The 15,923-nt window shown below is 39.8% G+C and overlaps 1 protein-coding gene across 2 annotated transcripts in view; it reads left to right on the top strand.

Annotated features, from left to right (window-relative positions):
• UBE2K (ubiquitin conjugating enzyme E2 K) overlaps positions 1-11,576 on the top strand; it is a 39,283-nt gene extending 27,707 nt beyond the window's left edge. For both annotated transcript variants that reach the window (XM_020786197.3, XM_078394002.1), the window contains exons 5-7: positions 3,711-3,810; positions 8,728-8,856; positions 9,213-11,576. In XM_020786197.3, coding sequence (XP_020641856.1) covers positions 3,711-3,810; positions 8,728-8,856; positions 9,213-9,287 — 304 coding nt within the window. In that variant the 3' untranslated portion in view covers positions 9,288-11,576. The remainder of the gene's footprint in view (positions 1-3,710; positions 3,811-8,727; positions 8,857-9,212) is intronic.
• Positions 11,577-15,923: the final 4,347 nt, after the last annotated feature.

Below are 15,923 nucleotides of genomic sequence, written 5' to 3'. Positions count from 1 at the left end.
GTTTAGCAAATTATACAACAGTGGGCCTGTTGAATCTATAGGAATTTGGTGAGTCAACTCCACTAGATTCCATTGATTCAGATGGGCCGTATCTAACTGTTACTTATTTTAGTATAGTAAGCCAAAGTTTAGAGAAAGTCCCATTAAAATCACCTTATGGAAGAACTGACTCATTAAATTCTTGTTGATTCAGTGCACCTGCTGTAGTGCAATTTACTAAGCAACAGGATTTTGGACAATATGTTATACATTCAGTAAAAGTGTTAATTTTTAGCCTTTGGTATCCATTATTGCTATGTTTTTTGTGTTCATTATCACCTTTCATTTACCATTTTAAATTCAGAAGGTAAAATCCTATCATGTAGAATTATGCCAATGTAAACTGGACCCAGTGCCGGAAATAATTAGTTTAAATCAACTGAAAGCTTCCTATTCCCCCACTTTTTTTCAGGTTCTGAGGCTCCATAGGGCTCTCTTTTGTCCCAGGGGAGCCTAAGGATGGGGAGTGCCTTTAAGAGTAAAAAATCGCAGCTCCATTGTTGCTGCTGGTGAACCACGGGTGATTTTTTTTATATAATTAAGTTTTCAACCCTCCTCGAAGTTCCCAAAAAAGTACTCTAGGGAGCTTCAGAATCTGAAAGTGGAAGGAAGTTTTTAATTAATTTAAATTAGTATTTCCAGTTCTAGATCCAGTTTACACTGAGGAAACTTTATACCAAGAGGATTTTGTCCAAAGAGAAGGAGAAGCTCTGATTAATGTTAACTGTAAGTAGTCTGCTGGGGACTCAGTTGCTGGTACTAGCTCCTTTGGCACAGTCTCTCCTGCCTGTTCCCTGGGTAAATCCACTTGAGAAAGGGTAGAGCCCCAGCTCAAAAGTCCACACAACAGTTATGCTCTAACATTCCTACTGACTTCTCTTGGATGGCCAGTAAAGGTGGCTGGCAGTATCCACTGGCATCCTCTTGACTCCTCCTGAAACCACCATCATAGCCCTTCTTTCTGATGCTTGTGATAACTGGTGGTGTGGGGTTTGGGCAGTGGAACCCATCAGCTTACCAGTGGACACTGGCTGAGATGGGGACTTCGGTGGGGCAAATATGGGAGCACTGTCACTTTGCCTTTAGCTACTGCTACCTCTACCAAGACACCTCACCATAAGCAGTTTTTTCCTGTAGTTGGTACTCTTAAGACCTCCTCACCATAGCATGACAGCTCAGCTTCTCCCCAGGTTTCTTCAGCATCCAAGGTAGTCTCACTGTCTTCTGCAGTCCCAAGGAATTTGTCCCGTTCTGCCCCCTCTCATTGGCCTCCATCACTTCTTCCCCTTTTATTTTGCGCCAACCTCCCCCACCTGTTCTCCTAGCTCAAACTTGCTCCTGGGTCTCTCGGCAGCTGACAGCTTTCCTTCCACCAAGTTCTCCTGGGGTCCACATGTTTCAGGGGACCCTAGAGGAGGTTGGGCAAGAGCTGACAATCCTGCCAGGCATTGGGGTCAACAGCAACTTACAGGGCACACCTGTAAATTGAGGTAATCCCAGGTTGATCATTTTAAAAAACAACCTATTGGGTAGAATGGTATTACAAGCAGAGCTATAATCCACAAACAACAGCCTCGCATAAGTTCCCTGTTGTTCTGACTCAATACAGTATGAACAATGGAAACAGCATCATCAGTAGATCTAGTTCTCCTGCCATGGGTCCAAAGAAGGTGGAAGACTAGCCTTAATGTAATCTAGCACCAATCTCTCAAAAGATTTCATAAAAACAGATGTTAAAGCTACTGGTCTATAATCATTGAGAGATACCACAGCTGACTGCTTGGGGACTGGCACTACAATAGATGTCTTCAGACAAGTGGGGACAGAACACTGCAACAAGGATAGATTGAAAATATTCATAAAACTCCAGCTAATTCTGTAGTGCAGCCCCTAACAACTCGAGCCATGATTCCATCTGATCCAGCTGCCTTTTGAACGTTAATATTCTGGAAAGCGCGTCTCACATCTGAAATCTGCAGTAGTAGTGGTTATCTGTCGATGGTAGATTCTAGTGATGTACTATAGATAGTAGGTGCTGGAATAATTGTTGTTCCTGTTTCCACCTCAAAACGGCTGAAAAATTGATTTAACTGCTCAGTCAAAAATCACTGCTGCTAAATAGACTGTTTTTGTTACTCTGCCCCATGATTTGTTGCATGCCATGCCATATCCAAGTGTCAGAGCTCTTAAGATGTTGCTCAATCCTCCGGCTGTACATAGCTTTGGCGTCCCTAATATCCTTTTTTCAATTTAGCTTTGGCCTCTCTATACTGTAGCGCATCACCAGAATTGAAAAGCAGCATTTCTGGTTTTTAGTAAAAGGCGCACTTCTCTATTTAGCCAAGGCTTGTTATTAGAAAACACTCGTAGTTGTCTGGTAGTAGTAACAACATTGATGCAGCTTTTGATATAAAACAGTACTGTCAAGGTATAAGTTATCAACATTGCCCTCCTCAAACAGTGCCCATTCAGTGCTCCTAAAGCAATGATGAAGTTGCTCAGATGCACTTACTGGCCACACTTGTATTTCTCTAGTTGATGGTCTGATTCTGTTAACAAGAGGTATGTATTATGGAATCAAAAACAGAGATATATGATGTGATCTGACTGTCCCAAACTAGGCAATGGCTTCGTCTTACATCCATGCATGATGTTACCATATACCTGATCCCAGGTATTTTCCCCTCTAGTGGGACAGTCCACATACTAATAAAACTTAGGGAACTTGTGTCCTTGAACATGCCTGGTAGTTTTAGCACTGAAGTACCATTTATTGATGGCTTTGGGGGGGGGGCAGGAGATAACCAGGTCCCCCCAGGTGTTCTTGGACTACAATCCCCAGAAGTCTTCACCAGCAGTTGGCCAGCATAAGAACCAGTCCAAGGACACCTGAGTGACCCAAGATTGGGAATCACTGATTTATACCCTCAGACTTGGGTTGCTTTATTACTTGCATGCCTGTGGGGTCATGAAGTTTGTATTTTGAATGCCTTTCTTTTGAATATCTCCAACAAAAATAAAACTGAAAGAAAAAGCACCCGGCCTCTTAAAGAGCCACGGTTCCCTCCCACCCCAGGATGTGTCCTCATTTAGTTGAAATTGGGAGTAGGGAATCTCCATGTTCTCCAGCATGGGACTACTCTACATTCTTCTGCAGAGCTATATCTCTATGTGCCACTCGAATTCTCTTCTCACAAGAAGAGGGCATTTTTCCTTTTGCAATGGGAGGGTGGGGAGGACTGCAGGATTAGAGAGACAGACATTCAGAAGGGAAGGAGGCAGGCAGGCAGGCATGGAGCTGTGACTCATCGAGCAGCATTTTTCACTCGTCACAGATGAGTGGACGAGTGCATTTTTCAAGCCCTGTAAATACGCAAGAGGTTCTCCTTCCAAACTTCTGAATTGAAGATTGGGCAAGTTTTGAGTGGTATAGCTCAGTGGTTCTTAACCTTGGGTTACTCAGGTGTTTTTGGAGTGCAACTCCCAGAAACCCCAGCCAGCACAGCTGGTGGTGAAGGCTTCTGGGAGTTGCAGTCCAAAAACACCTGAGTAACCCAAGGTTAAGAACCACTGGTATAGCTAGCCACATACGTTGTTTTCTGCTAATAATATGACATAGAGAAAGAAACCACAGATTCCCACTGACCTTATTTCTGACCTTTTCTTTTCAGGGCTGCAGCAATGACTCTAAGGACAGTGTTGTTATCACTTCAAGCGCTCTTGGCAGCTGCAGAGCCTGATGACCCGCAAGATGCAGTAGTGGCAAATCAGGTACAATGTTTGAGGATGTTCTGGTTCTTTTCGTAGTACTGTTTTTTTCCCTCCCTTCACCAGTCATTAATGGCTCCCAAACTTTCTTTTCTTCATTAAATCTATAGGACACAAGGTAGTGGAATAAATGCTTAGAGACCAGTGCAGAAAATGCAGACTTGGAATATCAAAAAATGATACATCAGTTAATTTACACCTTGTCTTCTGGCAAGAGCTTTAAAAATAAATGGCTAAAACCACACTGGGATCTCTTCCCCACTGTTATCTCAAGCAGCTAGCTTTTTAATGAAATCTGTATTGTTGATGCACATATCTTTGCATCTATACTAGTAAAAAGCATTTTGGTTATTTATAGAAGTTCCCTGAATGTGTTAATAACCTGTGTGTGCTGAAGAGTCAGATTTGCATTTCTGCAGGTGATTGTTCTGATAGAAGTATCTCAGGAAAACCAAGTGTATCTAGTCAGAAGAATATATATGCTTAATTTCTTGGCTAATATAAGTCACATAGGTCTTAATGGTTAATGCCTCAAATTTCTCTCTCTCTCTTTCTTAAAAACTAGGTAAGACTTCAAGGTTCTACATGCAGTTAGTTGGAAATAAGTCCTGTTGGCACTCATTGGGGTGTACATCTAAGTATGCAGTTGCAGGGCTGCCTTATAAAACATTTAACAGTGGCTTTCTGAAAATTGTTATAAATATGTAGGCGAATACCTGCAGGTACCTATAAACCAGGCAGGAGTGAATCTATCATATGCTGTCTTCACTATGGTAATGTTAGAATCTTGCATTTATGCTTTTATCACCCAAGGAAAGGGCCAGTTTCTTACACCAGGTGTACCTTGATAGTATTATTCTTGAAATACTTTTGTAAGCTTTCCGTACAGGTTTATTACAAACAAGTAGGTTTTTCCTAGCTGTTTCTGTGACACACTGAACAGCACATTATAAAGACTGGACACTGTACAGGGAACCTGACCGATTCCACAGTGGAGGATGCTATGAGAATTTAATGGAACCAAATATACAGGAAATTGTCTTTTAAATTTAAGTAATTTTTCTAATAAAATTCTTCGTGGACTTGATTATGAGAAATTCCCAGCATGAAGCTGCTTATTTACTCACTCACAAGACTTAACTGATAAGCTGTGGATATGCTACACAAGCATCTTTATAAGAATATTGAAGGTCTGTTGGGAGCCATTTTATCAATTCAGCCGAGAACTGTACATTTTTCTTTAGCTGATACCCATCCCTATAGTAATATGTGTGTCCTCAAATTAATAGTTCTCTATCCTGTTCATATCCAATACTGGGCATACCTTTTCTGTATCTTTACAAAGATGTTTGTGTAGCAAATTTATTTACAGTTGATCATGGTTAATCTTGTGAGTGAGCGAATAAGCAGTTTCATTCTGGGAAATCCTCATAATCAAATCCACCAATAACTTTATTAGAAGAATGATTTAAATTTAAAATATGATCTGCTACATAGATTTCTCTTTCCATGCAAGATACTGCATTCTTAATAACATGATAAATGTACATGTGTCTTGTTGTTTAGTTGTTAAGTTGTGTCCAACTCTTTGTGACCCCATGGACCAGAGCATGCTAGGCCCTCCTGTCTTCCACTGCCTCCCACTGGCCAAATTCACATTGGTAGCTTCAATGACACTGTTCAACCATTTCATCCTCTGACATACCCTTCTCCTCTTGCCCTCACATTTTCCCAACATCAGGGTATTTCCCAGGGAATCTTCTCTTCTCATGAGATGGCCAAAGTATTAGAGCCTCAGCTTCAGGACCTGTCTTTCCAGTGAGCAGTCAGGGTTGATTTCCTTCAGAATGGATAGGTTTGTTCTCCTTGCAGTCCAGGGGACTCTCAAGAGTCCCTCCAGCACCACAATTCAAAAGCATAAATCCTTCAGTGGTCAGCCTTCTTTATAGTCCAGTTCTCACTTCCATACATCGCTACTGGAAAAACCATAGCTTTGACTATGCGGACCTTTGTCGGCAAGGCGATGTCGCTGCTTTTTAAGATGCTGTCTAGGTTTGTCATCGCTTTCCTCCCAGGAAGCAGGCGTCTTTTAATTTTGTGGCTGCTGTCACCATCTGCATTGATCATGGAGCCCAAGAAAGTAAAATCTGTCACTGCCTCGATATCTTCCCCTTCTGTTTGCCAGGAGATGACGGGGCCAGTGGCCATGATCATAGTTTTTTTTATGTTGAGCTTCAGACCATTTTTGCACTCTCCTCTTTCACCCTCATTATGAGGTTCTTTAATTCCTCCTCACTTTCTGCCATCAGAGTGGTATCTACTGCATATCTGAGGTTGATAATTCTTCTGGCAATCTTAATTCTGTTTTGGGATTCATCCACTCCAGCCTTTCGTATGATGGATTCTACATAGAAGTTAAATAAGCAGGGAGACAATATACAGTCTTGTCGTACTCCTTTCCCTCGTACTCCTTTCCCAATTTTGAACCACTTAGTTGTTCCATATCCAGTTCTAACTGTTGCTTCCTGGCCCACATACAGATTTTTCAGGAGACAGATAAGGTGGTCAGGCACTCCCATTTCTTTAAGAACTTGCCATAGTTTGCTGTGGTCCACACAGTCAAAGGCTTTTGCATAGTCAATGAAGCAGAAGTAGATATTTTTCTGGAATTCTCTGGCTTTCTCCATAATCCAGCGCATGTTAGCAATTTGGTCTCTAGTTCCTCTGCCCCTTCGAAATCCAGCTTGTACTTCTGGGAGTTCTCGGTCCACATACTGGTGAAGCCTACCTTGTAGGATTTTGAGCATAACCTTGCTAGTGTGGGAAATGAGTGCAATTGTACGGTAGGTGGAGCATTCTTTAGCACTGCCCTTTTTTGGGATTGGAACATAGACTGATATTTTCCAATCCTCTGGCTACTGCTGAATTTTCCAAACTTGCTGGCATATTGAGTGTAGCACCTTAACTTTTAAAATCTTTTAAGATAGTTCAACTGGAATGCCATAACCTCCACTGGCCTTGTTGTTAGCCATGCTTTCTAAGGCCCACTAGACTTCATTCTCCAGGATGACTGGCTCAAGGTCAGCAACCACACTATCTGGGTTGTCTGGGATATTCAGAAATTTCTGGTATAATTCCTCTGTGTATTCTTGCCATCTCTTCTTGATGTCTTCTGCTTATGTGAGGTCCGTCCTATTTTTGTCCTTTATCATGTCCATCTTTGCACAAAGTGTTCCTTTCATATCTCCAATTTTCTTGAACAGGTCACTTGTTTTTCCCTTTCTGTTATTTTCCTTTATATCTTTGCACTGTTTATTTAAGAAGGCCCTCTTATCTCTCCTTGATATTCGTTGGAAGTCTGCATTCAGTTTTCTGTAACTTTCCCTCTCTCCCTTGCATTTGGTTTCCCTTCTCTGCTATTTGTAAGGCCTTGTTGTACAGCCACTTTGCTTTCTTGCCTTTCCTTTTCTTTGGGATGGTTTTTGTTGCTGCCTCCTGTACAGTGTTACGAGACTCCATCTATAGTTCTTCAGGCACTCTGTCCACCAAATCTAGTTTCTTAAATCTGTACATGTGTCGAGCTCTGACTATATATAGCTAAATGTTGCACTTGACAGGTTTGCACTACATGTCCCAATGTATAAGTGATTTTAGTATAGGAATATCATTATTTTGAAGATATCCTTATATGGATGAGCTTATCACTGCCGTCAGATTTGTAATTTATTAATATCAGGAATTGCTGGCATAATGTTTAATTTAAACTAGTTGGTGGATACTACTGTAGTTTTAAAACATTATGTAATCTCTAAAATTTTAGCAATGTGATTGTACCCACACACCCTATATTTAGGACCTCAAATCAGAGATAAGAGTGTATCTATGTATCAGTTTTATTTATGTCTTCCTCCATTTTATTTCTCAACAAAAGAAAAACATAATTTAATTGTGCTGTAACAGAGTATCCCATGCAGCACTACATGTGGACAACAATTTGCATTGTACAGTGGTACCTCGCAAGACAGTTACCCCTCAAAATGACGAATCCGCATGACGACGTTTTGCGGCAGCCATTTTGCTTCGCAGAACAGTGATTCCTATGGGGGAATTTTGGTGGACAATGATTTGGTCTGTGCTTCGCGGAACGTTCTTTTCGCAACACGATTTAGAACAGCTGATCGGCAGTTCGCAAAGTGGCTTCCCTAGGGGCGATCCTCGCAAAATGGGTGCTTTCGGGCCCGTTTTTCGCAAGACAGCGATTAAAAACATCTGATCAGCTGTTTGCAAAGCGGCTTTCCTATGGTCAATCTTCGCTATACGATGACGATTCTTCCCCATTGGAACACATTAAACAGGTTTCAATGCATTCCAGTGGGGAAATGCCTTTCGCTAGACGATGATTTCGCTAAACAGCGATTTCAGTGGAACGGATTACCATCGTCTAGCGAGGCACCACTGTATAACTTAAGCAAAACTATCCAACTAGTCTGTATTTATGTCAGAAGCGTCAGGATCAGTCCTGATCATTTGTATCCACAGGCATCAATAATAGTGTTATTAGATATAAGACCACCAAGTTACATTGCCTTAACAGGAGGATGGTGTCTTCAACAGATTGAGGAGACCCTGCGATATGCACGTGCACACACTATCAAAATTGTGGCTTAAAGATGTTTCTACCTGCACATTTCAGCAGCACATCTCCAAATTTGACACCAGAATGTTTGATTTTGCGAGCTATAAAATGCTTTAGGCCATGTTTCTTCCTCTAATCTTAGGCAATTATTTCACAAATGCATTACAAGGTAACACAAAGCCATTCTGGTGAAAAATAGGTGTTTGAATACAAAATTCTCATTGAGTTTGGACTGTTGTATGAGTTCACTTTTCTTTCTCTCCCCCCCCCCCTTTTTGGTACAGTATAAACAAAATCCAGAAATGTTTAAACAGACAGCTCGACTTTGGGCCCACGTGTATGCTGGAGCACCAGTTTCTAGTCCAGAATACACCAAAAAGATAGAAAACCTTTGCGCTATGGGCTTTGATAGGGTAAGTATTCAGTACTTTTAAAATAGCAACTCAGAGCATATGTCTTGCTGGAAGATGAGATAGAATTTGGATTAAAGGCGGCTTCCTTAAAATACTATCTTACTTTTTCCCCCTTAACTTGGAAGAAGCTTCTGTGCATATTACTTATGCAGATACTAAGTCTTTTGCTAGTTTGATATGCCAGAGAACCACTTAATTAATGATTTTCTGTTAAGTATTTAGCCTTAATTTAACTGTATTTAAACAAGTTTGCACACCTTCATTCAGTTCACACATTGATTTGGGATTTGTGTAAACAAGTATAGCTCTGGTTTCAATAACATTTGTTTTATATTATTACTGTTTTGTCTTTGCAGAATGCAGTAATAGTGGCCTTGTCATCAAAATCATGGGATGTAGAGACAGCAACAGAACTACTTCTGAGTAACTGAGCCATGTGTAGAGAACTGCTTCTGTAGTCCAGCTTGCCCCTTCATGAGGAGCATCACCATCTGTTATTTTTAGGTTTCTATATAGATTCTCTTTTAAAAACTGGCATTCTTGCCTGATGCTATCTGGGCACTATTGGAGACTGAAAAAACTGCTCTGTAAATAAAGCTGATTAAACGTCTGTGTAAATTTAAAGAAAAAAGAGGGGGGAAATACTTTAATTTTTTCTTACTAAATATTGTAAATTCCTTGAGCTTGGCTAAAACAATGGGGACAACATGCCTACTTTAGTATTAGCAATGTGACCAAGACTAGCAGGAATTTGCATCAGGATTTTGACTTTACGAATTTATTCAGAACACCTGATTGTGTCCGTAATCATCAGTTGTTGGTGTCACTCATCCCAGCTACCTTACTGTTCTTTTTAACATGGATCCTATGTGCCTGTGGACTGACCTTATATTTGCATGCTTGTACTTTACATAGACACTTTTTAAAAAGTAGGGTTAACTGAATAGAGCACCAGCTGAAGTACTTGAGTGTTCATTCTTGTAACTTTTCCCCTAAGACTTTCCAAATGTGCTCACAAATCAAAATGATGGCCTACTCAGAAGCATTTTCAGCACCTAATGAGTAGCAATCCTACATAATCTTCCTTTACCCTAGGGCTCACTCAGCTGCACACACTACAGTGTCACACTGGGACCTCTCCAGAATGTGTGGGTATGTGCCATTTAAAGTAGCCTAGTTTTCCACTTCAGGTGGTATATTTTGAATAACCAGTAAAAGTGTTTCAACCATTGTAATTTCTACACAATTGTATAAAGGTTTGGTATATTTGGACATAGCACAAACAAGTGGAGCTGCTCTTTTGTTTCTTATGCAGAAGTCAAACCTCTTTCAATAAATTCTGGATAGAACGAATTCATTGAGAAGAACTGGTTCTCTGTTAACCCCAAGAATGCCACCTCTTTCCTCTAGTATTTGCTGTGATGAAGTCAGTTTTTGGGGCAATAGCTTCCTATTACTTTAGCTATAACTTTAGGTAGAGGTTGCTTATGATGAGTTTTTAAAAGTCCCTGTTGTGTGCATTTTCCCCAGCTGATACTTGGAAGTCTTGGGATTATTTTACTGTATGTATGATAAATGTTTCAGTTAAAACAGTTGTACATATAGTCAATCTATCCATTCTGAGAGATCAAGTCTCCTGATTGTTAGTTTTGTAATTCTGAGTCATATCTGTTGTAATTCATTATAGAGTTGCTTCAGGAGTCTGAGCAAATGCAGAAATGCAAATGCACATTCTAAGAATTTTGGATTCTGTAAAGTTAACCCCACCCCATTCTTTGGTACTGTAGATAAGGAAAGTTTACATCTGTCCATGTTTTAATTGAAGAACAGACAATGGACTGCATCAGCAAATTTGCTAATCATTTACGTTATGTTAAGCATCTGATGCAAAGTAGAGAATTAGAAGAGATAGGCATGACCTCAACGCAGAATGATTTTCTGCAACGTATCAAAGCTGTAGTTTCAGATTATTAGGACACAGATAGAAAAAGACATTGTAGTTTGTATCTGTGCAATATGGGACACTGATCTCTTCATATCCTATTTATGCATCCATTGATTATGTGGCTTACCTTGCTGTCATGTAAATCACTTTCAGATGCCAAAGGAAATGTGATTTTATTGATCTTTCCTTGATATTTATTATTTTTTTTTACAAACTGCTGCTGCTCAACAAAGTTTTTGTTAAATAGTAGCCAGGGGCAGCATAACCCTGGCCATCTCCGTTTGTGTTTGTATATTTTAAAAAAAATGGTCTATATTTTAATGAACATCTACAACATTGTTTACCCTGGTGGTAATTGTGTAAATGGCTGCTAGAATACATTTTCCTTGTTCTTTGCAACTTATTAAAGGAAAGAACTTGGATTGGCTAGATGGAATAAAACGTCTCCTGCCTTTCCATCTAGAATGATAATCTTTCTAGGGAAGCTTTCTATGATTGTGTCAAATAAAATTGATAAAGCTTTGAACACAGGAGAAAAAGCTTATGCTAAACATAACTGTATCTTTTATCTTGGCTACACTGCACCCACTGCAAAATTACTTTGTGTGTGCACATACATGCTCTATGTGTGCAAAATGAATGTGCACATGAATGACTGTACAGGTGCTAATTTCCCCTTTTATGGTTCTAGTACAATGGCAGTGATTCTGCTGTTGCACTTGAAGAAGGCAGAGGAAGAAAGTGCTATTCTAAATAAAATAAAATCTATAACAGAGGTGCATGGTAACTGGTACTTTTACTTGCCAAAGGTATGTATGTAGTGATTGGTAGGTAATTGAAGTTAATAGGTTTTAAATTCTGTTGGGATCAGTTTAACTCTTGAGTTGAGTAATGGTCAACCATTTAGTAGCTCTTATTCTGCTGCTAGTTAGTTTTTAAAAATTCCACTGAGGAACATCTTTCTAGGAATGGCTTGCGCTTCCAATGGTAGAAGAGTGGATGCCTGTTCTATATGCCGTGTTATATTCCACATAGTTATGTCCGTAAGTTGTAGAGCTGATCCTATAGTGAACAGAGGGGTTGGGCTAGGTGACCTTCACGGTTCCTTCCTATTCTTTGAGTCTATGATATGCAAAATTCTGTTTCAGGGAATTGTAAACAATAGTAAATAAGATAGTAGATGGTTAAATACCACGGATACTGAGGAGACATAGAACCTGGTCTTGCAGAGACAAGAAAGAACTTTCCGATTGGCAGAGACTTCATCAATTGTAAGAACCCTTTGTAAGTGCCAAAACATTCCATATATTTAATGGATTCTCCAGATTCCTGGGGGGGGGGGGCAAATTAATAATAAAGAAGCTGCAGTTAAAGGTGTTAACATAGGTAGGGGTAGAAACCTTTTTCCATTCCAGGTGGTCTGTGCTTTTGAAATCTTAAGGCTTTTGAGGAACACTTATATTGATCTCCGATTTAAATTTTCTAGTTATGAATTAATTATATGTAATAACTCTTTGCTTTAATTAACTCTTTGCTTTAAATATATTGGGGTGTATTTGAGGTATGAAACTGCAGTTTTTGCATCAAAAACCATCTGATTGATTAAAGGGATCATTCCGTCTTCCAGTCAACCAGATTTCTGCAATGTGGATAAACTATGCAACACCCCTCCCCAAGTTAAATAGAAAAAAAATGTTGTGGACTGTACACATCTGGGGGAGATAGCAATATCAAGCCGTTTTGTCTCCTTTTATCATTTAATGGCAGTAATGACTTGGAACTTTTTCAAGCACATTTTTCCTGCCTTTTCTCAGACCAGTTCTTACAATGGAAAATGGATAAGACTTCACTGGCTGGAAGAGAGATTTTTGTGAGTTTCAGGAACAATCACCTTTGCCAAATTTGAATTTTATTGGATTAATGCTGATAGCTGTGTGTGCTATTCACAATACATCAGCATTATTCTGTAGGGACCCATAGGCATTATTAATTGTAAAAATTAGAGGAAGGAGGGAGGCTAAGGAGTAGTTACTTCGGGTTTAAGATTGGCCAAACACCCTGTAGGTAGTGATTTTAAAGGAATGCAAGGTGGTGTTGGAAGAGTGGTGTCATTGTAAAAGGAGCCACTGTGCATGGAGGACCCCTGTTGGAAGCATTGATTCGTTCACTCTGCTGCTTCATCAGTACGTCCAAGTCTGCCACACAGCAGGCTTCTGCTCGTCCTGCTATGTGCCTGGAATACAACCCAGTCCAGCAGCAAGAATATGCTATTCTTCCTCTTCCCATGTTGTGCTTTTAAGAGCTTCAAGTGCCCTTACCTGCCTACTTACCTCTTGTTTTACTCTGAATCCTTTCCAGAGAGAGAGAGAGAAAGAATTACGTCTGTTGTGGTCCTTTCTAGTTACCCAACTGTAATGGCATGGGAAGGATCCACCTGCACTATAGGCTGAAATGTAGTCATTCAAAGTTATGCTGAAAAGATCAAAATACTGTAAGGGCCTTTTACTAAATTTGCAGTATCGTACGCTATACTGGTAACTAGGGAGGGCACCCCTAAAAAGTTGGTAATGTTGAAGATCCTTGCTGACCTATTTGTTGTTTTCCATCCTTAAAAAAAAAAACTTTAAACAAAGGGTACTTAAAAGATCTCAACAGAACATTTCACCTCACTGTAAGCAAATAAGTGGGCTGGAATACAACATTGATGTGTTTGTCTCCTAAGAAAACACAACACTTTTGTACAGTTTTTTAAAATACACATTTTAAAAATGTTGATTTCCACTGCAAATGCTTAACAATAAATGCATGTTTCCCTGTGAAGGTCTTCATCTCATTTTGTGATAATACAGTTGTCTAGAATAGAGAGTGGCACACCATTGTTAAATGCCATGTAATGATGTCATTACATATCGAGGATGGTGTGCAATGGGCCAGCAAGATATGCATGTATGTGCCTAAAATGTTTGGTAAGCCAACTAATTGTATCTTTTGTTTTTCTTAAAGAGCCAGTTAAAATAACTGATGCTTGAGTGATCACTATCCAAATTGCCTCTCTAAGGATCAGCACAGTTCTGTATGCTCCTTGTTGCCCCTCTCCCCCCAGTCTCAAACACCAGGCAGGGTGATGAAGACTGATATCAGAAGTCACTTTCTTTCACATGGCTCCGAAGTGAGTGATAGTAATGCATGGAGACTTACCATATTAAATAGTTCATACATGAGGGGATAAAAATCTCAAAAGAGTACCCATTGCAATCTGAGAGGACGCTTTATAATATGAATAATTCTTAGCCTTTTGAACCTGGTTCTGAGTTACTGCTATGTTTCTGTTTCCTCTGGCAGGCTCAATAAGACAGTACACAGCTACTTAATATTCACAAATAGGATTCCTCTGCCTAAGCTGGTAGCTGAGGTATTCTACTCTAGGTCCAGGTGTTCTGGTAGAAGGAATGAAGAGATGTCTGCCCTCACAGCAAGATATTGGGTCTAACACACGGTGAACCCTTCCCATACATGAAAATGGAGAGCTGTTTGTAAAATTTCAATTCCTAGGCCAATAATCAACATAAGCATCCTCCAGTTACATGGACTATCTGTTACATAGTAATCTTTTCCAGATTTACAAGGCAAAAGAAGGCTGAATTTGTGGTTACCAAATTAAAGACAAAACACAGACATACTGTGTTTCCCTGAAAATGAGGCAGGGTCTTGTATTAATTAGGGCTTATTTTCAGGGGATTTTATTTTAGTCATGTCATCTAGTTGGCACACAATGCTGCACAAAGGTGGAGGGCAGGGTTTCACTTAACTAGGGCTTATTTTTGGGGTAGGGTTTATATTACGGGCATCCTGAAAAATCCTACTAGGGCTTATTTTTGGGAAAATGGGGTAGAATAATTATCAAAAGTTCAAAATACACTCCCAAAACCAAACTATGCAAAGTGGCAGCTGTGTATTCTATGCTGCTGCCTTGTCCAGGAATGTGCACTAGCACTAGTGAGGAGACTCAGCTACCCCTTGGTGTTTAGATAGCATAGGGAAGGAATTAGCTGGTGTCAACCCAGCAGGATGGTATGTCTAAAAGACAAAATGGGGAAAGTGATGGTCAAGAATCAGAAAGGACAGAATGAACTATCATTGGTAAATAGGAATATTTTGAGGAGAGGCTCATATGGCAGTAGCCTGGGGCACTCTCCTGTTAAGGAGACACCTTCATGTCTGAGCTGGGCTACTGTCTTGCAACCAAACTTTTCAGAGCTCCATGCTCATGAAAAAAGTTAATGTTCTGTCATTCAATGTTGCTTTCTGTGGAGTAGCCCTAAACTGGAAGGCTATTTCACAAGCAAGGATGATGCAATCTCCCCTTATAGCTGTTCTGTCCTACTTTGCTTTAAAAATAGTAACCATCATTACTATTTACAATTTGTTACTTTACAATTAACTCCCACAATGTGCCTTATAAGTTATCTTTAGAAGTATTATTCTTGTAGTAATTCAGTAATTGTGTCTTGTCAAGTTACTATTTTTGACGCACCACTGTCTTCTATGTGGGGTCAACAGATTCCATACTGTATTTTTGTTTAATCTCTAATGAAAAAAAATCAGAACAGAGGGGGCACTCAAAACAAAAGCCACATTTGTCATCTCTATGCCCCTCATGAATGTTGCCTCTTAATTCGAAAACTTCTAACATTTCACTTGAATAAAAGCAAAAAGATACACATGTATCTTGTTAGCCGCCTAGAGTGGTCCTGATCCGACCAGATAGGCGGGATATAAATAAAATAAATAAATGTTTTAAGTGATACACAGAAAACAAGCTCTTTCCAGAAGTTCACTAATGTTCTGAAGATGAAGTCCAGCTGCTGAGACAGGGCAGTTGTGTTTCTTCACTCATGAAGATATGCAAGCTTCCAAATCCGCAGACTACAGCTGCTCAACAAAGTTTTATCTTACCCTTTTTTCTTTGTATGTCAGGGCTAATTGGGTCTCTTTTTTAAAAAAAAACTTTAGAAGTTCCTAGAAAAGCAAGCTATTTTGTATATTAAACCAAATGATGCTTTGCAACCAATTTCATACATTTTGCCCAAACTTTATTTCCCCAAATACACTTTAACTAGTC

Source organism: Pogona vitticeps, chromosome 5, assembly GCF_051106095.1.
Source record: "Pogona vitticeps strain Pit_001003342236 chromosome 5, PviZW2.1, whole genome shotgun sequence".
Lineage (NCBI taxonomy): Eukaryota > Metazoa > Chordata > Lepidosauria > Squamata > Agamidae > Pogona > Pogona vitticeps.
Note: the sequence above shows the minus strand (reverse complement) of the source record. Positions and strands in the feature narration are given on the sequence as shown.